Below are 24999 nucleotides of genomic sequence, written 5' to 3'. Positions count from 1 at the left end.
TATGTTTTTGTTGTCGTTTTGTTTTGTCACTTGTACTTTGTGTCTTATCTGCAAAACCATTGCCTAACCCAAAGTCACAAATGTTTTCTTCGAACAGCTTTTCTAGCTTAGCTCTTGGTGTTTAGGTCTATGACCCATTTTGAGTTAATTTTTGTATATAGTGTGAAGTAGGGATCCAATTACATTTTTTTGGCCTATGGATGTCCAGTTGTCCCAGCACTATTTATTGAAAGACTACTCTTTCCCCATTGAATGGTCTTGGTGCCCTTGATGAAAATCAGCGATCAGATACGTATGAGCTAATTTCTGGGCTCTCTTTTATTAGATTCCTCTGTATCTATTCTATGCCGGTACTACCCTATCTTGATTACTGTAGCTTTGCAGTAAGTTTTGAAAATGGAAAATGTGAGTCCTCCAACTTTGTTCTTTTTTTTCCCAAGACTGTTTTAGCTATTCTGGGTCTCTTGCATTTCCATATAAATGTTATATAGGTTTTTAAAAATAGTTTTATAATTAAGTTTTGATTCATCTAGAGTTTATTTTGGTTGTTGGCTTGAGGTAGGGATCTAACTATGAATTTCTCTATGTAATGAACTAATTTTCTGTTTCATTTAAACACTCTGTCACCATTGTTCTCCTGCAGTTTATTAAATAATATTTACTTTCTCACTGATTGTAAATAAGATCCTTATCAAATACTAACTTATTTAAATAGGAACTTTTATTGAACGAGGACAGGTGCTCTTACTTCATAAAACAGTTTGATTTATGCATTTATCAATGCAACCTTATTGTATTGATTAATGAGCTAATGCTAATACCAATGCCTTGGAGGTTAAAACAAATTATCTGTGACGTGCTTTGAAGTGGTTCGATCATAAAAAAGATTTACTTTCTCTCTTTTTTCCCTTTTTCCAGGAATGAGGTTGATGTATTTGCATGATGACTCAGAGAGCCTTGCTGATGACTTTACAATCCAGTTGTCGGATGGGAAACATAAGATACTTAAAACCATTTCTGTAGAGGTCACCCCAGTTAATGATGAGAAACCAGTGCTGAGCAAGTAAGCTACCTGAAAAGAGTGCCTTTCAAATTCTGTATAAAATGCTGAGGTCTGGAAGACTAGATGCAAATGGAATGTGTGTCCTCAAGAGAGAAACAAGTCTTTAACAGCTCCTGCCTGTTACAACTTGCCCCACCTAGTCAGGCACCTAGAACCTTTGGTGCAAATATTAGTTAATATAACTTCTCCTTAACAATTCTCAAATTAGCCTTTTAAAAATTAATTTTTATTGGAGTATAGTTGCTTTACAATGTTGTGTTTCTGCTGTACAGCAAGGTGAATCAGTTATATGTGTACATACATCCCCCTTTTTTAGATTTCCTTCCCATTTAGGTCACCACAGAGAATTGGGTAGAGTTCCCTGTGCTATACAGTAGGTTCTCATTAGTTATCTATTTTATATATAGTAGTGTATATATGTCAATCCCAATCCCTCAATTCATCCCACTCCCCCTTCCCTCCTTGATATCCATAAGTTTGTTCTCTACATCTGTGTCTCTATTTCTGCTTTGCAAATAAGTTCATCTGTACCATTTTTCTAGATTCCACATATAAGTGACATTATACGTTATTTGTTTTTCTCTTTCTGGCTTACTTCACTCTGTATGACAGTTTCTAGGTCTGTCCACATCTCTGCAAATGGCACTATTTTGTTTCTTTTATGGCTAAGTAATATTCCATTGTATATATGTACCACATCTTCTTTATCCATTCCTCTGTTAATGGACTTTTAGGTTGTTTCTGTGTCCTGGCTATTGTAAATAGTGCTGCAGTGAACACTGGGATACATGTGTCTTTTAAAATTATGGTTTCTCCACCTTTCAGTTATTTGATTTTCCTCTAAAAGTTTTATTTACTTGTCAATAATTCAAAATAACCAAACATACAATATAGAATGAACAGTGTACTAAATATTTAAACACATGCATGCACACACATCAGAGTGTAATTAATATATAGATTCAATTAAAGTGTGGTAATATTAACTGCAGACAGTCCTCACTGTGGATTTGGTCAAACTTTGAACTAAGAGTGACTGAGGGAAATATATCACTGACACTTCTTTCATCATCTTGGTATTTCATTGTCCTCCAGTCCTCTACTGTGTTCCATAGGGATCAATGCCCCCTTGCCACCTGTTGTCAAAATGATCACTTTTTAAAAATTCTGTACTGATATTATTAATTGCAGACTTTCTCGGTGTCTCCCTCTGTAGCTGATCAGAGTTTGGTCATAGGGTACAGAGTCTTCATCAATTATATTTCTATAGCTCTAGCCATTTCTCTTTTTATTGGAAACTGTACAGAACTGTCCAAGGTTAGAACTTTAGGAAGTCCGACTCTTCTCAGGTGCTGGGTGGAGAGAATTGTCTGCTTCTTGGTACCTCTTTGACCATTTTAATGGTGTAGCAGTGAGGGGCATTGAGTAGACAGTCCAAGTCTTTATCAGGAAGCGAACAATTTCCTGAAGTGTGTAAACTCCCAAAGTCTCGTCCGCTTTGCAGAAAACAGGACCTTAAACAAATCCCTTCCTTATTCTGCCAATTCTCCTGCTGTTCCCTACGGGCCACCAAGGCCCTTGGAAAGCATTATGGGAAATACTGGAGATAGTTTTTTGGAGGATTGCATCTCAGATATGAGTTTGACAAGGAGTATTCAATAGAAATTTCTATTTCCTTATTCTCTAGCTGGAATGTTGGATTGGTAAATCTTGATTTATAAAAATGAAAATATGAAGGATATTGTGGTATTATGAAACCTCCTTTCTGATGACCTCATTTTACCTAAAAAGGAGGGAGAGAGGTGAAAACTGGTGTTTATTAAGTGCTTACTATGTGGCAGTACGTTGGCTCCTTTCACATATAGTTGTTCCTTAAGTCCTCACCAAAACTGTGTGAAGTAGGTATCATTATCCTCACTGAGACAACTGAGACCAGAAAGGTAAAATAACTTAACAAGGCACTCATTCAGTCCTATCTGATTTACTATTTCTTGCTATGTTCTTGCTATTAAACTTCCTGGCATAGCTTCATCTACAGAATCACCAAAGCTCCTCTAACTTTGCCTCGAAATTCCTCCTTCTTCTTTCTTTTCTTTTTTCCTTTTCTTCTTTCCCTTCCATATGTGTCCTTGGGCATATCACCTCTCGCCTTCTCCCAGAACTTGCTCCATTATTTTTTCCCTACCGCATCTTCCATCTCTCTCTTTTCATTCCTTCTGCTAATAAGACACAGGGATATAGTTAGTGGTGGAGGGAGCAGATTCTGGAGCCAGACTGCCTTGGTTCAGCCACTTATCGGTGGTGTGACCTTGAACGTGTTACTTAACCTCTCACTACCTCTTTGTCAACTTCTTTGTAAATGGCGATAATAGCAGTATCCTCTTCATGTGGTTGTTGAAAGGATTAAAGGAATTAAAATATGTAAAGGTACTTCAGAGACTATACCTATTAAGTTCTCATAAGTGTCAGTTATTAGCATTATTCCAAGCAGGTATTCTCATTCTAAAACTACAACGATGACCCAGTCCCTCATTTATTTCAGTGCCAGACTATTTGGAGGAATAGCTTGTATTTGCTTCCTCTATTCCTGCCCGCTCTCCAACCTCCCTTAAAAGTTACCCTTGGATTTCCCACCATATCTAATGGCTCTTCTCATCTTGCTGGACCTTGTTAGGTCATCTGACACCATTCCTTTGATATTCCTTTTAGATGCTGTGCTTTTGGCTCCTGGGGTTACACCCCCTTAGTCCACCTCTGATTCTAGTTGCAGCTATGACGGAACGTACCCTGCACGCTGTCTGTGCCCCATCTAAGTGCCTGTAGTGCTCTGCTTTTTTGCCTCTGGGCTTTCTCTGAAGCAGCAGTGGCTCATTCAGCCCATGTCCAGGCACAGGGGAGAATACTTTGAGGGCAACCCTCCACCTATGAAAGGTAGTGGAGAAGATAAGTATCCCAGCCTCCTATCCTTCTGAAGCATAATTTGAGGCATATTCTACATGGCTCTTCAAAGGATCCCCAGCAGGATTGAGCCCCAGAGCAGTAAATACACCCTTCATTGCCTTTTCCTCCTTTCCTTCCTCACTCCTCCCTCCCTCTCGCTTGTTCCTGAGATCACTTCCCAAATAAATTACCTGCACCAAGATCTTTGTCCCTTTCAGGGTAACTCAGACTATGACATACTTTCTTCTCTCTTGGACCCTCTGAAATTTAATTCTGACCCTTTCTTTCTACCAGACTCCTTATCATCTTCATTGTATTGGCTTCCTGTTTTGATTCATCTGTTTCTATATTAAAAGCACCACTGGGGGGACTTCCCTCGTGGTCCAGCGGTTAAGACTCTGTGCTCCCAAAACAAGGGGCCCGGGTTCAATCCCTGGTCAGGGAACTAGATCCCGCATGCCGCGACTAAAGATCCTGCCTGTGGCAACAAAGATCCCGTGTGCCACCACTAAGACCCGGCACAGCCAAATAAATAAATATTAAAAAAAAAAAGAGAGAGACCTTTCCATACAGTCATGTGTTTAAAAAAAAAAAAGCACCACTGGGAATTCCCTTGCGGTCCAGTGGTGAGGACTCCATGCTCTGACTGCCAGGGGCCCGGGTTGGATCCTTGTTTAGGGAATTAAGATCCCACAAGCCACGTGGCGCGACCCAAAAAAAAAAAAAAAAAAAAATGCCTACCACTAATCTCCATAAGCCCTAAACCATCATTTTAGCCTTCTAAAATGATAGGATTAATATTCTCTAGTAAAGAGGTCGGCAAAAGTCATCTCCTATGGCCAGGGAAGATGTCAGTTATGAGTAGGCAAGAAAAACCTAGTAAAAGAGGTTAGAACTGAGGTGCTTGGGCAATGGCTTGTCAGCAGAGGAGTGGAAGGCTGTTGAGAATGACCAGTTGATGCTACACAAATGTCCTTAATCTAAATCCCAAGGAAACTTCCCAGTTTTTCTCAGAAACAAAGTCAAGTTGGACACAGGCCATGTGTGATGACCAAAACCAAGAGCTAGAAACACAGGTGAAAAGAAATCTCTTCTTCCCTTTGGTAGGACCAGGGAAAACAGCCATATTGGCTGTGAAAGCAGCAGCCCTTTATAGGAGACACAAAACCCATAGCAGCAGCATTTATGGTAGAAGCAGCACCTGCTCTCTGTCCCAGCCTTCTCTTCAAGATGCCAGGAGCTGACCGGGCAGCTGTAGCATTTGGAAAAGATGAATTACTGTGAAGAGAACACTAGTTACCCAGAACATCACCAAGGAGGAGAGTAATGTAGAGGGCTACAGATTACCTAAATATCACCAAATTCATAATGGTCTATCATAAAGGGTACCAGAACACCCGTGAATAAGTCATTTCATTTCTTTAAGTTCCTGTCTGTAAAATTAGAACAATAATCCCTAGCCCACTTACTTCATGGTGCTGTTGTTGTATCAGATAAAATTTTGGAAAGAAAATCAGTTTATAAAATAAATTTTAACAGAAAATTATAAAGTTCTATACAAGTAGACAGAAGTATGTAATTACCTCGTGCCATACTCATTGTTGCTGACTAATTGTCCTTAGGATTTTCACATGTAAGGTGAAATGAAAGCATATTTTACAAATCTGACTCATCATTTTCAGTACTTTGGATATTGAATATCATTCCCTAATTTTTTAAGGTTGAACGCTGTAATAGTCATTATCAGTGACCCCTCCTAAGGTGATGTCTTCTATTTTTTATATCAACCCAGACATCTTCCTTTTTACAGGAAAGCTGAAATTACAGTGAATATGGGTGAAACTCATATTATTTCTAGTGCAGTTCTCTCAGCCATAGATGAAGACTCCCCCAGGGAGAAGATTTACTACGTATTTGAAAGTCTTCCCCAAAATGGGCAACTTCAGCTTAAGGTTAGTGGCCTTTTTACTTTTATTTTTCAAAATGAATGTAACAGGTATACATTTTCTGAATGCACAGATTCCTATAACTGAATTTATTCTGTAATAGCCATATTTTGCTCAGAGGTAGAAATTTTAATTTTCCTAGTTTGGGGAGAACTCACACTATTCTAAATTTACTTCCTCAATTCAGGGTAAATTCAACCAAAATTAAGGTTCATCATTGCTCCTTCCCCATTGGGACTGTACCTAAATTGGAGCATAGGGAGTTACTGAGGTAAAGCAAGTTATCTAGTTACTGATAGACTTTATTTTTTAGAGCAGTTGTTATGGGTATCAACAAACTGATTCTAAAGTTTATCTAGAGAGGCAAAATACCCAGACTATCTAACACAATATAGAAGAATGAAATTGAAGGGCTGACACTACCTGACTTCAAGACTAATATACAACTACAGTAATCCAGACAGTGTTGGTTTGGTACAAGAATAAACAAACAGATCAATGGAACAGAATAGAGAGCCCAGAAATAGACCCACACAAGTGAAGTCAACTGATTTTTGACAAAGCAGCCGAGGTAATGCAATGGAGAAAAGATAGTCTTTTCACAAATGCTGCTCACCAGTCTGATTCAGACTGTGTGTGTGTGATGTCCAAGAATCAACCCAGTACGAATTAGAGATCAGTCACTTGAGAAGGTCACTTGAGTATTCCATCATAATGTCTGTCTGAATGGTGGATTAAGGCTAGCAACAGTAACCACCAGCCATCTCCAATGTGATTATTTGACTGAATGCTTAACTTTTAATGTAATGTAGGTACAGCCTGAGAAAAGCAGCAAGGATTCATTCTGCGTAGAACAGCTTGATTGTCTTAGATTGTGGGCACCATAGAGAATCAAAGTGAAGAGCAATCACAGATTTAAATTGAGGTGCAGCTGTGTCCTTATTTCATTTCAAAGAGTAATGAAGCAGAAATGCAGTGACAGCTCACACATTTGGGTGACATGGGAACTGAAGTGTTTTGGTTATGAGAAAATCCAGATGGGTCCATGTTCCCAATATGGTGCCACAGAGTTCTCTCCCTGCTCTCTAGGGCTTTTCCAAGTCTCTCCAAGACCAGGGACCAGGCCTCCTGGACTTTCTCACGCTTCCTGGTTTTCTGGTTGACTTTCCTGCGTTTTCCCCACCTTGAGACTGAATCTTATTTTCTTCCTCTTTGGGGGCTTGCAAATGATTTTGTTAAGTCAGAGCTCACACTTGGGAATGCAAGTGGGGAATTAGATGGAGATGACAGAGAGCAAAAGATATCATCTTCTGTATTTACTTTCTGGGAAAAGATTATAAAGAAAAACATTAAATAGAATTGCAGGCCGTTTGGTTTAAAACCTGAAAGAGAATCTGTTTTAAAAAATAAATTTACAAACAGATCTTATGATGCAGACAAACAATGTGCTTAATTATTATAATTAACTTTCACCCAGTGAGCACTGGGGCAGAACGTACCGGTGTGCAAACATCAGATGGGCACAAGCATTAAAGGGAGGGAACTTTATCAAATAGAATGACAAAGGGAAGTGGTAATACAGTGAGGGGAGAGAAGGCATGTGGAATAATGTGACAGAGGAAATTTTTAAAAAATCGTTTAAATTTCTGTTATAGTCTCTTAAACCAGACAGGAAAAGCACAAGATAATATCATATAGTAAATTTTTAAGATGACATTTTGCTTGAATTACCTCAAATGACTTTTATGAGCCCTTCTTAGGGAAAGCTATGCATTTTTAAGAGAAAACAGTAGAATTATTAATCAGAGACAGATTTATTATTATTGTATTTTCGAATAGTCTCAGTTGTCAGCTCTCCCTCAGCATAAGGACCTCTTTTAATTGAAAATGCCACAATTTCTGCACTGAATTCTGTACAGAATATATGCTTAACTAATGCCAGCTTATTATTAGAAGAGCATGATACATAATACATATATGATATTTGCAGTTGTTTTCGTGCTGACTCAGGGTATAAATGTAGGGAGTGATAGGGACTTTGATCATTTTTGGTCTTTTGGAAGCCTAAAACTGTGTGGACAGTAAATACACCCATTCTATTTATGTTTTATCTACTTCAGATAAGCCCAGTGACAAACCAGTATGAAATAATAGGTTTTATTAGTTGTACAATGATAAGAACTAAAAACAAAAAAGGAAACCCCAAATGAGACACATTTAATTTTTAAAGAATCAATTCCAACAGCTCGATTACCCACCTGCTCTCAATAATTGAAATACTTAATCAGCTATGATTGCTTGTGTTAAATACCTTGGAAATAGCACTGCAGTTGAATTGCCACAAGACTTTGTCAAAAATCCTTTGGTTAAAACTCGTTTTTTCCCCAAGGCCTGAAATTGTTTTAATATATTTCTTTAAATGGAAAATATGATGCAGAATGGCAAAAGATTAAATCTAGAGTTTTCCTGAAATATCATTCATATTGGAAGTTTTCAGAGGATATGGAAGATGTCCACTGACACAACGTGGGGGGAAAAAAACCCTGGGCAGCTGACTGATTCTGACACCTTTCAGATAGGGAGGGACTGGGTCCCTCTCCATCCTGGCATGAAATGCACTCAGGAAGAAGTGGATCTGAACTTGCTGAGATACACACACACCGGCGCAATGGATTCCCAGAACCGAGACAGCTTCACTTTTTACCTCTGGGATGGTGACAATAGGTCCCCTGCATTTGACTGTCACATCACCATCAAGGATATGGGAAAAGGTAAAGCATGTCTGTCAGGGTTTATTGGAACCAACTTTTACAACCAGAAGTGAGCTGGTGTAAGCCCTTAAAGCTTTTCCCCTCCCTCTCTTCCTCTCTTCCTCTCTCCCTCCCTCCCTCCTTCCCTCTCTCCCACCCTTTCTCCTTCCCTCCTTTCCTTTCTTCCTTCCATCCTCTATCTTGAAATTCCATCATTTATGATTTGATCCTTTGACTCCTCACTTGCTTTGCCTGTGATCTGTGAGGTTTATGAGGGTAGCCAATTCATTTGTTATTTTCAGTATTTCAAAAAGCCTATTAAAAACCCAGCCTTGCCCACAGGCTGCACAGGCTACTTTAACTGTCAGGGTTTTAAGCTTTAAGTAAAATTTTACCAAATCAATGTGATGACTCTAGTTTTATCTTCAGGGATTGAGTTATTACTTGAAAACAGAGTTTGAAAGGAAAAATATTTTCAATACAACAATAATAAAGGAAATACAAATAAATGTGTCTTAAAATAAAAAAATAATAGAAAGGAATTTTGTTATTGTAAAGGTTGGAGGTTGTTTCTCTGTTCACTTTGGAAGTGCTGACAATACTCTTCAGGGACAAGGGAGAATGCTGTAAGATAATTATCTTCTTGAATTAATTAAAGACCATTTGCATGATAGGACTCAGCAACACATAAATGGCAGAAGGAAGAGATTGAAAAAAAAATACTGGAAAGGAATCTCAGCAAGGGAGAGTGTAAGCCCTTGATTCCCAACATGTCACTCACTACCCCATACTTTTCCTTAGAGCTTATGTGAGGAGGGTAAAGATCCTATCTCATTCATCTGTATAGTCCAGGATCTATATATTCCCAGGACCAAGCACAGTCTTAGATCCTCAGTATGTGCTTGATTGACAGTGCTTTCTTTTTTTGCCTTGGCTGCCAGGAAGCTCAGAGCTAAATTAAATTGGATGCTTAGGTACAGTAAAAGTCTTACTTCATATATATGGCAAAATTACAGTTCTGAATTTTTTGAAGAAAAATTTTAAGCTAGCTTGATTGATTTTCATATGTTTATTTTGGGGCTGTATAATAATATATTTTATTTGCTTGTTTCCTTGAAGATGTCTAATAAGTGACTCTCAGATAAGCTACGTGTTACTGTACACATTTATTTCTCTCTGCAAAAGCAAGACTGCATTCATCATAAGTATCTGTCCAGGCAAAACGTAATACAAGTAAAATGCACCTAATGTATTAGGGCAGGTTATCCTGTCATTGCCTTACCGAGATGCATTCCCTAGCATGGTGGAGGAGAGTTCTGTTCCAAGCAGCCACCTGGAGATTCTTTCCTGCTAGGGGATCATTTGTCTCGGAAGTCCTTGGAGTCACTTTGAGAGTGAGATATGGAGGATAATGAGAGAATTTCATGGGCTAGGCTTGGAGTTAGGGTACCTGTGGCTGAACTGCAGTCACGGGCCACATTAAGGAGTCTGGGCTGTAGAAACTGGAGCAATGCATCCAGGAAGAAAAGGCATTGAGACTGGTGAGTGCCTCACTAGTCTCTGCTATAATTGACACGTGATTATTTTCTAAAAGTATTTGTGAAAACTTACATTAGGTAGATACATTAACCTGTTAACATTTTCAGAAGTTCATAATTTCTTTTCTTTTTTAAACATAGTGGTGTTTTATCTCTGTACAGTGTTCTCTCCTTCCCCTCCTCCTTCACTGTTGCTGTCCTTCCTTCCCTCCTTCCTTCCTTCCTTCCTTCTTTTCTTTCTCTCTCTTTCTCTTTCCTTCCTCCCTCCCTCCCTTCTTGCTCCCTCCTCCCTTCCTTAGCATCAGTTTTCTCAGTTTGCAGTGTAACTTTATAGCCATAATTGTTCATCTCTAAATGAAACTATACTGAATTGTTAGACTAAATCAACACTAATATTAGCATATTGAGCACTTGGGTTATTTCCATTTGGGAGCTATTGTAAATAACATTATGTCTTCCCATTGTGCTGTGTCTTCTGATATGTGCAGTGGCAAAAATGACATGGACATCTTTGAGAGAAGTTGAGAAGGACATTGTCTATAGTTGACCCTGATCCATACTCTGTCATTACAGTGCTGAAAAGTTGGGTTCAGGCTAAACCTAGATGCTCTTCCTCCACTCAGCTGTATCTTCTGCTCCTGGTGAAACCTCCTGTGCATGATTTTTATTTCCCCAGCCTTGTTCATTCTTCTTACTTCGTTGATATATTCATCTTGACTCCCTCTGAAGAATCTGGGGCTCAGGTTTTGATTTAAAATTAGGTTGGTCATTGATTCTTAGGTTGGACATAAGTTGCATAGCATTTTGAGTTAAAAGCATAGTATACAAAAAAGACCAATTTGATCATCTGAAACAGGGTTTCCCTGTCTCGGCAATATTGACATTTTGGAAGCATAAGTCTTTGTTGTGCATTATCAGATTTTTAGCAGCATCTCTGGTCTCTACCCACTGGAAGCCAGTAGCACGTCTCAGATAGGATAACCAAAATGTCTCCAGATGTTGCTAAATGTCCCCTGGGGGGCAAAATTGTCCCTCATTGAGAAACACTGGGGTAAAATTATACCTCTTTGATGTTTTATTTCCTTATAGGACTAAATATCTTTTCAAGATTTTATTGACTGTATTTTTAATTCAGAAATGACTTGGCATTTATTTTACACACATTTCCTTTTGCATATTCACCGTTTTAGTGTTAATTTTCAAGAAGTCCTTATATACTAAAGAAAGGAAGCAAAATAATAAAATGTTTGAGTTTGTGCTCTTGGGTCAGATATTCAAGCTCCACCTTTCATAATTGTGTAATCATTAGCAAGTTGGTTAACATTTCTACACCTTAGTTTCCTCATTTATAGCCTGAGAAATATGACAATACCTTAACCCTGTAACTGTACAAAGTAGAAACTCTATAGTATTTTAGTTGTGATTTTTTTAATGAACCTCAGGTGAGCAAAATTAGATTATAATCCTTAGTTTGTGAAACACTGTATCCTTTGTCTGTGTGTGATCCTCTTCTCCTTTGCTCATTCAGACACTCATTCATACAGTCTTTTAAACATAAGAACACCTATGTAGCCACCACACATACAAGGACTGGAATATTAACAGTATCAAACATCTACCTATGTGCTCTTTCCAACGTCCAGTGAGAACCACCATCCTGAATTTTGTGTTAATTTTCTTACTTTTGTTTATACTTTTCTGGGACTTGCTCACTCAGCTAATAAATGTTAATAAGCTACATCTTGTGTGGTTGCATATAGCTCTAGTGCATCTGTTTTGCTACTGTACAAAATTCAGTTGTATGAATAGACCACAGTTTGTTTATACATTCACCTTTTGAGAAGGCATTTGGGTTGTCTCCATTGTTCTCAGTTACAAGCAGTGCTGCCATGACCATTCTAGCACAGATCTCCTGGGTACAAGTGCATGTGTTTCTCTCCAGCATGCAGCTGGAGTGGAATCCCTGGGTCAAGGCACAGGTGAGTATCCAACTCTTTACAAAATAATTCCAGATTGTGTACCAGTTTACACTCCTACCAGACTCATATGCAAGATTCTACGTCCTCTTCAACACTTGGTATCATCAGGCTCCTACATCCTTGCCGATCAGAGGGTTACAAGAGGACAACTTACTGTGATCTTGATTTATATTTCTGTGACTATTCATGAGACTGAGCGTCTTTTGTGCCTTTGTTGGCCATACTGTTACGCCTTCTTTGTGATATCTGCTCGTGTCTTTGGCTGAATTCTTTTATTCATCCTTGTTATAGAAATCTTGCTATGTCATATTAGTTTTGACTTCTGCACAGTTTGACCTTGGCTTTTTACCTTCACCTTGGACATTTTATTTTTAAAAATTTGGTTCTTGACCACAACCTCTTCTGCCACGCAGGTGATATTGTCATCCGGGCAAAACCACTTTCGGTGTCTAAAGGTGACAGAGGTTTCCTGATGACCACCACCCTCCTTGCTGTGGACGGAACAGACAAGCCTGAGGAACTTCTCTACGTCATCACCTCCCCACCGCGATATGGCCAGGTCGAATACGTCCACTATCCTGGGGTCCCCATTACAAGCTTCAGCCAGATGGACATAGCAGGACAGACAGTCTGCTACGTACATAAGAGCACGGCAGCTGCCCACAGAGACACGTTCAGGTGAGCCCCGAGGAAACTTTTCAGAACTCCTTTGGATTAGTGCTTAGAAAGACAAAGGAGGGAAAAAATGGGTCCTTTTCCAGCTCTGGTGTAAGTATGCTCTTCATCCACTCCCTCGATGGATGAAAGGGAAAGGTGCACAATTAAAATGACAGCAGCCAGCCAAGAAATTAGGGCTCGTTGTTTAAAAATAAACACCTAAGCAGATCTCAGTGCAAGCTGTTCCATGAAGAGACATGTGAAGACCTGAGGATCCCCGCTAATGAGAGCTGCAGAAAAGTAATTTACCTCTTTTTGAGTATGTTTTTCTATCTGAGGGAAAGGAATTTGCTAGTAAACATTTGGCATAAGCAGACAGTGCCTTTTGACACAATGTGTTCTGGTAACTACATCATAAATCATGTTGCCATAAAATGGATCGTATTTCCCCATAGAAACCGTGTTATAATTGGGGGCTGTGCACCTGTTCAAGGATTCTGTATCAAATAAATCACTGGAAGGAATAACAATCTGTTGAAAAGGCAAAGATACAACATTAATGAAGGTCTACATTCATTTAAAATACTGAAATCTGTTTCCAGTCACAGAAAGCAGGAAAAACTGCAGAGGATCTATCATTTAGCAGTTTTCAAAGCTGGCTGAACTTGAGTTTCCCCAAGAACCTCAGGGTTGGGATGAGAACCCGGAAATCTTAGACTAGCCTTTGGGGGACCATGGTACACATCTAACCCTGAATTTTACCAATTAAGAAGGAGGCCATGGGTCTTCCCTGGTGGCGCAGTGGTTGAGAGTCCGCCTGCCGATGCAGGGGACACGGGTTTGTGCCCCGGTCCGGGAAGATCCCACATGCCGCGGAGCGGCTGGGCCCGTGAGCCATGGCCACTGGGCCTGCGCGTCCGGAGCCTGTGCTCCACAGCGGGAGAGGCCCAAGTACCAAAAAAAAAAAAAAAAAAAGAAGGAGGCCCTGAGAGCATTGATTCATTTTCCATACACATAGGACTTCTGGCCTCCAGTATAATTTTTACCATGTCAGAAAACAGCCTTCAAAAGAATGCTATAATATAACATAAATGTCGCAGACTCCTGGGTTATTTGAACGGCTCCCATAAACTATCAATTACACTGATATACCCGTGTCCAAATACCACTTTCCTCTATCATATATCTTATCTATCTAAATTCAATATGTCTGCTATGATAAACAGTGTTTAAATGTCAGTAAAGATGATTTTGCTTCCCTTTTTGGCATTTGGAATGATGATTTGAAAAGATGATTTGGATAGTTCAACTGTTAAACAAAAAAATCCAGGGGAGTTTGAACTAATACCTTCTTTTTTCCCTTGACAAGTGTTCTTAACAAGCAGATAATCATTTGGTTGGTCACTCTCTCAATAACGAATTCAGTGCTTGAGTGTTGCTCAGTATTAACTGAAACGTCGGAAGTGGGGAATAGTTTTCCCACTGGTTCTTTGGCTTGGGAAGGCATAGGCCTGGGGTCAGTTCCTGCCTTCATTGCATCACATCTCTGGTTTTCGTCAAGTCACACATTCTCCTGTGCTCGCATTAACTCTTCCATGAAAAGGAATGATGCTCATGTTAGCTGCCTCAGAGAGTTGCTGAGGGGTTTAAATGGGCTTGTGTACATAAAGTACTGGAAACAATACATGGCACGTAGGAAGAACAAGATAAATATTGGTTTCTATTTTTACTGTTACTATTGTTGTTGTCATTCTTGTTGTTATCATTGTTTACTATATTCTTTCCTTGGCCCCATTTTTTTCTCTCCAATCTTTACACCACTACGATTAATCTTGGAGGAAAGAAGGTATAAAGAGCAATGATGATTCTGTTTTTCCTGTTTGTTAAATGGAGGGTGGATGCTTCTTGACTTAACCTAGGTCTACCAGATTCAGGGCTTTTCGTTTGATACCCATTTCTGGGACTTCTTGTTCCTGTCCATTCCTGCTTCCCCCCGTCAATGCCTATGGGAGAGTCTGTTGAAGACATTAATGACTGTATTGGAGAAACCAGAGATCCTACTGGTGAAGCCAAAGAATGAACATGTAAAGATGTTGAGAAATAACAATTAGGTCTTAATCAGATGGTAGTGATGAGCTGAAAATGAAAAACAAAATCCCTAATGTGAGGATTGGTGATACAATAACAGTTTCCTAATTCACATGCAGAGAGAGTCCTACTAGATGGTGTTTTAGAAATCATTCATCCCAGGAATGTCTAACTTTCTAGATTCTGAAGAGACTTACCTGAGAGGTTTAAAAAATTCAAATTCTTGGGCCTTACTGCAGAGAGGCGACTTTGGTAAGTCCAGTTTCAGGCCCAGGAATCTGTATTTTTAAAAGCTCTCTAGGTGATTCTGATGCTATTGGGACTAGCCATCTCCAGTCTGGTCCAGTCCATTGTTCCAAGTATGTTCTGAGGAGTTTGAAGATTTACAGGAGGCTTCTGAGGGCCTCCCAGAGACAGAAAATGAAGGGGCTGAATTGGTGGGACTCTGCAGCTCACATCCCAGTTTTCTGAGATAACTTTGTTTGGTTTAGTTTTTTGGTGGTTTGACTTTTAGTTTGTTTTGCACACTGAGCTTCTGGGCAAGGTTTTCTTTTAGCAAAAAATCTGTGGTTCTATTTCCTAAAATGAGTGATTAGTACCATCAATGATACAAAGATGCAGAATGATGTGGGCTGGTACAGGAAGGAGACAATAAATAATAGGGATTCAAGAGTGGGAAACTACTCCCTTTTAATTCTCTCTATCCTTCTGTTTCTAGAAGGAAGTCTTAGGCCTGTGCTCATATGTACTTAGCAGCTCTTCAATATTAACTGTTTTCCCTTTTTAGCAAAGAGTGTACAGGCCTCAGGCTCTAAGCCATTGGCCAACAATATCTAGCTAGAATGAAAACCAGTTTGTTTTCCTGTATTTATTTTTATAGTATTTGTAGTGATTAAGTTTTTATGAGTGAAAACTTTGAGCTTTTAGTATTTAAAAGGTTTCTTTTCAAGTACATTTACTTAAGCAGAAAAGTGAGTTGATATAAAACAAAACAGTAGGTAATAAGAGTACAGGTAATACTAGAAAATGGCAACAATTGTGATGATGGTGTTTGAGTGACTTAAGATTAGGGAACAGGTCCATAGAGAGACAGTAAACAAACAACAAGGGTTGAAAAGCATTGATTTAATCCAATCCCTTCATTTATATGTAGGAAAGCTAGTATTGCTTGAACACCTGTAATGCGTCAGGCAGTGTTCTAGACCCTTTTTTGTGTGTATATCATTTCCCTTAAGGCTTACACCACCACCTTGAGAGAGGTGTCTTGCTCCCATTTTATGGATGAGAAAACTGAGTTTCCAAGAGACAAAGAAAGTCACCTAAATTGACATAAGTAAGTATCAGAGCTGAACTTGGGCTGAGATCTCATTTTGGAGAGGTCTTTCCATTATACCTGGTTGTACCAAAAATTTGTGGACAATTTGTACTTGTGGGAAGGAACCTTCTCAATGTGTCATTCTGACGTTTGGCCAGCAGTTTTACATATTTATAGTGGAAGGGCCTAGCATCTGCTGAAGACCCTCCTTTTAATCTTGTCATTTCACTAACCCAATCATCGACTGCTGTGTTGTTTGTCAAGTGGCGCTCAACCAAAGCTGAAAGCCTGTTTTAATGAAAGTGTGATTATGGTGCTTTTTAAAAATTAAATATATGCAACCAATCTAATCACCTAAATTTATGTTGCTTGCTGTTAAATCTGGCAAGGAATTTGGCTGGGTAGAAGAGATAAATTCTGCGGCAGAGAATTTTCCCCCTTCTCTTTTTAATGTAAGCTATGGCAGCATTAATTAAACGGGGGAGTTTCATGGTCAGATTTTTACCTTCTGCAAAACTATTTTGTGAATCATAAATTTCTCCTGTATTGTTTGGTGCTGCTGGCCTGGAAGAAAGATTTGGCATCGCATTCTGGGACAGATGACACCAAGTGATTAGCAAGCTGACTTCAGCTGCTAGCAGCCGGGGACTAAAAGAACATGCTAATGTCCTCCATTTTGACATGCCGGCTGGACTTTTTTTTTTTTTTTTTTTTTTCCTGAAGAACTGGCTCTATTTATGATTCCATTTTTATCTTTTAAATGCCATGACAGATGGCAGATTCTTCAGCCAACTCTATTGCCAGGAAGTGCAGAAAGCTTGAAAGCACCATGGTAATGGTGAAATCAGACCAGGCAGGCACCCCAGACAAATCTAAGAGTCATTCCCCAAATTTCATGAGACAGTGGTCATCTTGGCTATGTCTCTTTTTAAGGGAGGGGGGTGGTAATAAAGGAAATGGGACCCACAGAAGGAGCTGCTCCCTCGATACCACCAGCTTCTTAAGCTTGGAGTGGATGCCATAACAGCAATGGCACTATTGTTTTAGAACTTGAAAATACGTTTGGAAGGTTTCTTTTGAGGGGGGTGGTAGTGCAGCATTTGTAAGATCATCTGGTCAACCTTTGTAGACACGAAGCACTGACCTTGTCTCACTGGTTCTGCTTGACTTTTTTTTTTTTTTTACTGGGAAGCCAACCATGACCATCCTCCCTGTCTCTCTCTCTCTGATAATGTTCTCTGCCTGTGAGTAGTTTGCATTGTTACTGGTGAAGGTGGAATGATGTGTGTGATCCAGTCCTGTTGAGACATTGTGTCCTTTTCACCGCTGGCTTCTTAGCTTTCAGTCAGTGCAGACAGCTGCCTTGGGGTCCCAGCTGGGAACGCTGGCCTCAGTAAACATATTTCTTACTCTTACATGGTCCCTCTCCCGCTCGCCCTCATTCCCATCTGTCTGATGGCAGGCTGCCGATTTCCGACATGGTCAAATGCCCGTCAGAGGCAGGGAGGAGTCTGCGATGGACCACCTGGATCAGGAGAAAACTTCAGTGCCCCCCACACGGGTCACACACACACGGATAAATGCGGCCGCCTCGAGACTGAGCTTGGAGGACCTTGTTGGGCATTTTTGGAATTCAGTCTCCAGGGAAGAAAGTCAGAATCTGATACTCAAAATGACTGCCTCCGATGAGCCCGTGGCAGTCGCTGGGCCTCCCCCTTCACCTCCTTGCCCCTGAGGGCTGCCTCTCCCCTTCCTTCTTCTTCCTTTTCCACCAGTATTTGACCTGCTTTTAACAGGGCACAAAGACTTGAATTCCACAATTAATGCTAATACTAGAAATACATGTCCTCTGGCTTAAATTTTTGCTCAACTCTAAATAGCTAATTTAAAACTCTCCACAAGAGCATGTGTTGATATAGGGATCTGGTAGGGAATAGACAGCCACTTTATTGTGAAAGAGGGCAAAGTTGGAAGCATGAAACGTGTTTCTGGAGGGGTTAAGTGAAAAAAGGAGAAATTGGAGGCCCTGAGGGAATGCCTAGTCTCCTTATTTTACCTCTGGTCAGATGATAGGCTCCAGGGAGGAAACATGAAAAAGTTAACAGGAAAACAGTGGAATAAAGGCATAATTCCACGAAAAGCTGCCCCTGAGAAACAGACCATGATTTTTGTACCTAAAACATGTATATCGCTTGATCTTTGAAACTGTCAAGGTGACTAGTAAGTAAAAAGTTGAAGTACACACACAAATATTTTTCTAGGTGTGCTTTTTTTGCCTTTTTTAAAAAATAATGAATTTTGCAAACACTTCATGATCCAGCAATGAAATTGCCCTCTTTGCTTAGAATATATTTATCCAAATGTATTGTTTTGTTTTAAGGAAGCTATGTGATTTTGCTCAATCTACAATTCTAAAGTTAATTCAGTATTCTTTTCCAAACTGTAAAAATAATGCTGTGGACAAAACCAGGTTATATCCTTTACAAGACAAGGTGTGTGAAATGTCAAAAATGTGCTTTATCTGTAGTACTTCACTTAGCAGTTTTAACTTTTTAGACAAGAATTTCTATGCATCACATCCTGTTTTCCTTGTAGGCAGTCTTATCAACTAGATAATTTGAAAGCTCAAAATTTTTAGCCTAGCCTTCAAAGCAAAATCTGTATCAGCCAAACTCATCTTTTACGTTTTGTTCAGCTGCTTTTTTTCCCTGAGTCCTTCGCCTCAGGCAGGCTGGTTGCTACATGACGCCCACACAACCTGGTTTCAGGTTCCCTCATGTTCAAAAGCAAAGCATCAACCCTCCAACCCTGGAGGATAAGACACATTTTGTAAAGAATGAAAAACTTGGTAGTCACATTTGTCAGATTAGTAAAGATAAACCCCATATCTTCTCTAGTTTTGAAAAAGAACCTCCTAAGTAAATTATATAATTTAATGTTATATGCCACTGCAACAGTTTTAGACATGTTTACATCCATGGAATATAAGAGTATCTCTCTCCCCCATGAATATTTCAAGCACCTGGTACATGGAGAAAAACGAATAGACACAACTCTGTGATTATTTCAAAGTACATTTCTTTGGCCTACGGTGAATGTGTCAGTTCCATTTGAGTAGTGATTTCCTAACTTGTTGGAGTTTTAATAGTGCATTCTGTGGGCTTAATTTCATGATGGTCTCAGTTGTCCTTCAAATAGAAATTACATGTTGAAATGTTCTAAAGATCATTTCAATTAGTTTAATTTTGAGATTGGCAGTGCTGGGTGGAATGTGATTTAGTGATCAGTATAATCAGAAGCACATTATGGTATCACAGAACCCGCGATTGTAAGAAAGATTTTGCTCACCTTGGATTTGTATCATTTCAGTTTTCTCTTTGTAGGTCTGCAGTGGTACTCAGGCACCACAACTCTTTCTTAGTGGACTGCTAAACCAGCATTTATTAAAAACTCTGTAAGAGCAAAAGGTGTGAGGTCAGAAAACCTGGGTTCTGGTCTCAGCTCTGTCTCCTACCTGCCTTATGATCTCCTGCCACGTTTCTGAACCCTTGTGCTCTAATTTTCTTTTCTTTAAAGCAGGGGAATAATCGTTATCTAATGGCTCTCCCCCATATCTTGTCAGGGGCAAATGTGGAAGCTCAAAGAAAAGTATATGAATTGAGTGAATTAGCCAAATTTAGCCCACTCAGCATTTTATTGGATGAGCTTCCAATGATCAGTCTTAAGAGTTTAGCTTATTATAGCACAGGGAGATCAGCTTGGTGCTTTGTGACCACCTAGAGGGGTGGGATAGGGAGGGTGGGAGGGAGACGCAAGAGGGAGGAGATATGGGGGTATATGTATATGTATAACTGATTCACTTTGTTATAAAGCAGAAACTAATATACTACTGTAAAGCAATTATACTCTAATAAAGATGTTTTAAAAAAAAGTTTAGCTTATTAAATTCTCACCAAAAAATACAGTTGCAAAAGTCTATATATATAAAATGAGTGTACTCTTCAAACTAGTGCAGTGGATCTGAAAGGATGTGAAATTCCTATTTGGGGCAAGGAATTACATTAAGTACTGAAAAGCCTGAGAAATATCATTGGCACACTCTGCCCCATCATGTGAGTTACCATCAATGTTGATGAAAAAATACTTTGGGAGTTAGAATGGTCCATTTGTGCATTACCTAGTGATTGGTTTAATGGATAGAATAGTGTCCTCCTGAAAGAGCCACCCTTGAGTTTTCATTTTCGTCCCAACACGACATATCCTTTAGTAAAGGTGTGTATTGTTATCATTTCATTCCAGTAGATGGTGACACAAGAATCCATGTTGAAGGCTACCTTGCCTCTCTTTGCCAGATTCATCGTGAGCAATGGACTGCAGACCAAGCCTGGGGTGTTTGAGATCACACTGGAGACTGTGGACACAGCCTTACCCGTGGTGACCAGGAACAAGGGGCTGAGACTGGCTGAAGGGGCCACGGGTCTCCTCTCCCCTGACCTCCTTCAGCTGACCGACCCTGACACTCCAGCGGAGAACCTCACCTTCCTTTTGGCCCAGCTTCCACGACACGGCCAGCTCTGCCTGCGGGGGACAATGCAGCTTCCACACAGTTTCACTCAGCTGGACGTGGACAGCGGGCATGTGACCTACAGGCACTCGGGAGGGCACTCTCGCACCGACCGCTTTACTTTTGTGGCCACGGATGGGACAAACCAAGGCTTTCTTGTGGATGGGAGAAGGTGGCAAGAACCTGTTTCATTCACCATCCAGGCAAGTATGACAAATACATGGTCCTTGGCCAGAGATATGGAGAGAACGACTTCCAGGAGAACTGTTGCCTTATTTCCTTCCTTCTTTCATTCAAATGTGTAATGTGTGTCTACAGTGTGCCAGGCACTAAGGAAGGCACCAGGCATGTTGATATGAACAAAACAGTTGTGCTCCCTGTGTACGGGCTAATGACTGGCCTTTGGAGTCAGTGGTGGTACAGAAAGGACCACAGAACATGGGCTTTGGAGTCAGACACACCTAGGTTGGAATTTCTGTTTTAAACATTTTAATAGCTGTGTGACCTTAAAAGAGTTCTTTGACTCTTCTGATTCTACTTTGCCTTCTTTGAGAAACAATCCTTACACATTATGGTGAGAATTAAATAAGATTAGGTGTCTAAGGTACTAGCATATTGCCTGAAATATATCAGATATTCTATCTCTTGTGATTACTGTAACAACATCTAGCTACACTATTATGTTGATGCCTTTTGGTCTGTGTTATCTACTGGCATTTTAATGGTTTTGAAGTAAACACATGGAAACTTACGAAGCAGCATCAATATTACACATGTATTAATGGTGGGGATAATAACGGTAGCAGCTACAATTTTTGGAGTGTTAACTGTAGGTCGGACCCGCTTTCCATAAATCTCATTTAATTTTTATAAAAATCCAATGAACTAAGTTTTATTACCTCCATTTTATAGATGGTCAGGAGTTCAAAAGTTTGGTCAAACACACATAAAGATCTCAAGTCTTTTTGATCCCCAATACTGTGTCCTTTCTGTGGTACTACGCTGCCACAGTTGTGTTGACTGTTACGATGGTTCTTGGAGGGCATAATGTGTGTTTCTTTTTTAGTCAAAACACATCAAGTATGTTCTGGCTCTCAAAGCCTTGAATCCAGTCTCCTTGGATATAGTTCACCCTGTTCTACACACTTCCACCAACAGCAAAAAAAGATGTAAATCTGTCTCTTAATTCAGGATACATTCCGATTATGTAAAATAATAATAATTTTCCCTTGCTCTTTCATCTCTGTCTTAGAGTTCTCCAGAGAAACAGAACCAAGAGGATGTATATAATTTATATACATATAGATTATGAGAGAGAGAGGGGGAGAAAAAGAGAAAGGGAAAGATTGATTCAATTGATTTATGTTCAGGAATTGGCTCACGCAATTGTGGGGTCTGACACATCCAAAATCTGCAGCGCAGGCCAGCAGCCTGAAAATTCCAGCAGGAGTTGATGTTACAGTCTTGAGTCCAAAGGCAGTTTGGAGGCAGAATTCCTTCCTCTTCAAGAGACTTCAGTCTTCTCTTAAGGCCTTTAAGTGATTGCGTGAGGCCCACCCACATTATAGAGGGTAATCTGCTTGACTCAAAGGCAATTGATTGAAATACTAGTCCCATCTAAAAAACAAAAAAATGCCTTCACAGGAGCATCTAGCTGGTGTTTGACCAAACAACTGGACATCAGACCCGGCTGAGGTGACATATCAAATTAACCATCACAGTCTTTATCTAAGGTGGGATCTGAGGAGGAAGGTGGGGAGTTATGATCACATGGAGTGGATACAAGATGAATCTTTGGCATGAGGGAGGTCCAGAAAGTGGAGTGAAATTATGATGTACTAGGAGAAAAGAGAAGGTGTTGGTAATATTGGTACAGTATGTAAGAAGTACTTTGTACATAGTAAAATTACTGTTTCTTTTTAAATTATGTTTTACTTGTTGTTAGTTTCATCCCACTCTTCAGTCTGTTAATATCTTTTTCTTGACCCCTGACCCCCCACACAATGTAGAGAAATGTCACTGTACTGCCCAACCTGGAATAATGTTCTGGTCTATTTGGTTGCAGATTTATAGGAGTTACTAATTCTGAGTGAAGGCATAAGAGTTCCGCACTACACTCCAGAACAGAGAGGGAAAAGGGGGTACAGTTTGAAGAGAGTACCAGAACTTAAATCAGGTTTCTCCCAACACCAATAATATCTTAAAGAACATGGTTATCATAGGAGAGTTATCTCTTGGAAGTTGTAGAATTTACTGATAGGGAAATATTCAATACATGTTGTAAAGGTTTTTCATTAAAAGTACAAGGGTTTCCTTGCCTTGTGTGTTAAAAAGCAAGCAAGCAAACGAACAAAAAACCTCACAAGGAAGGCCTCTTTCTCCCACAATTCCCCTGAACTTCCTGGTGTCTCTGAGCCAAGAAGTCAAACAATTTAGGAAATGACTCACCCCTCCAGCAGTGCAGGAGAGTGACCTCCTCAGTCTCTTGCTTTTAAGAGCTTTTTCTGGCAAGACAATAAGACGTCAACCACCACTGAGGGATGAATTGGTCCAAATAGGTCTACTAAGCATGGGTACACTACTGTTAGGGTCCCAACCTGGCTAACTGAGGGCAAAGCTACTGGATTTAAACACAAAACTGATACCAGCAGGCACTAATCTGACATTCATTTTGTAGGAAATCATGTCTATCCGACCAAGATTCTGCAGTCTTTTTTTTAACTGAAGTATAGTTGATTTACAGTGTTGTATTAATTACTGCTGTACAGCAAAGTGATTCAGTTATGTGTATATTTACATTCCTTCTTTTTTAAAATATTCTTTTCCATTACAGTTTATCATGGAATATTGAATATAGTTCTCTGTGCTATACAGTAGAACCTTGTTGTTTATCCATTCTGTATATAATAGCTTACATCTGCTAATCCCAACCTCCCACTCCATCCTTCCCCCAGCCCCTCTCCCTTAGGGAACCACCAGTCTGTTCTCTATGTCCGTGAGTCTCATTCTGTTTCGTAGATAGGTTCATTTGTGTCGTATTTTAGATTCCACATATAAGTGATGTCATATGGTATTTGTCTTTCTCTTTCGGACTTACTTCACTTAGTATGATAATCTCTAGTTGCATCCATGTTGCTGCAAATGGCATTATTTCGTTCTTCTTTGTGACTGAGTAGTATTCCATTGTGTGTGTGTGTACACACCACATCTTCTTTATCCATTCATCTGTCAATGGACATTTAGGTTGTTTCCATGTCTTGGCTATTGTGAATAGTGCTGCTATGAACGTAGTGATGCGTGTTTCTTTTTGAATATAGTTTTGTCCAGATATCTGACTAAGATTCTGCAGTCTTGGTGTAATGATTCCTGTAATCTTTCTTAAAAGGAGACAATGGGAGTGGGGGTGAGGGAGAAAGGACCAGCATCACTGCTTTCTAAGGTTTAGGCAAGTGTGAGATGATTTTTAGTAAATCCAACACAAGTGATCATAAGGATGTAGCCTTTTTTAAAAAATGTCTTATACTCCAATATTTTAAAATGCTTCTGTTATACTGATCCAAAAGACCTGCTTTTGAAGAAACTAGAAATTTAATAAGACTAGAATAGATTTTAACACAAAGTAGGACTGAAGACACAACAGGGGACCATGTAACCGGCGTGTAGATATTAACAATTTTTTAAAAACAAATGAACACAACAGGCGTTTATTCATTTTGTAATACTTTTATTTTTAAGGAAAATATAACATTAAAAAAATCCCTATACTCAAGTATTTACCAACTTTGAGTATTACTTACATGGCTTGAAGTATTTGTATTTTTCCTCTCTTGACATTGACCATCCTTCCTACTAGTCACCTTGGAGCTTCTCCCCCAGTGGCCATGATAAATGTTTGACCCTCCACCTCCCACCCAACCTCACAGCTCTGAGGGTGCTATCCACACTTTTTTAGGAGAGGAGAATGACTAACTTTTGAAAGTGTTTGTTGCTATTTCAGCTTATAAAATAATTGTTGTAAAGAGTTCATAAACTACAGAAAAGGACAAAAAAATAACCCTTCGTCATCCTACTGCTGTCAGTGGCTTCCTTGCATTCTTTTATTGCAATAAAAAAAGGATGATATTATATGTACTTTTATGCATATTGCCTGTTTCCACTC

At 39.6% G+C, this 24999-nt stretch overlaps 1 protein-coding gene across 1 annotated transcript in view; it reads left to right on the top strand.

Annotated features, from left to right (window-relative positions):
* Positions 1-24999, top strand: part of FREM1 (FRAS1 related extracellular matrix 1) — a 152881-nt gene that overhangs the window by 92761 nt on the left and 35121 nt on the right. Inside the window, exons 20-24 of the mRNA XM_030840603.2 lie at positions 919-1063; positions 5814-5955; positions 8525-8720; positions 12630-12894; positions 20629-21043. Coding sequence (XP_030696463.2) covers positions 919-1063; positions 5814-5955; positions 8525-8720; positions 12630-12894; positions 20629-21043 — 1163 coding nt within the window. The remainder of the gene's footprint in view (positions 1-918; positions 1064-5813; positions 5956-8524; positions 8721-12629; positions 12895-20628; positions 21044-24999) is intronic.

This window comes from Globicephala melas, chromosome 6, assembly GCF_963455315.2.
Source record: "Globicephala melas chromosome 6, mGloMel1.2, whole genome shotgun sequence".
Lineage (NCBI taxonomy): Eukaryota > Metazoa > Chordata > Mammalia > Artiodactyla > Delphinidae > Globicephala > Globicephala melas.
This window is presented reverse-complemented; position numbering and strand designations above follow the sequence as displayed.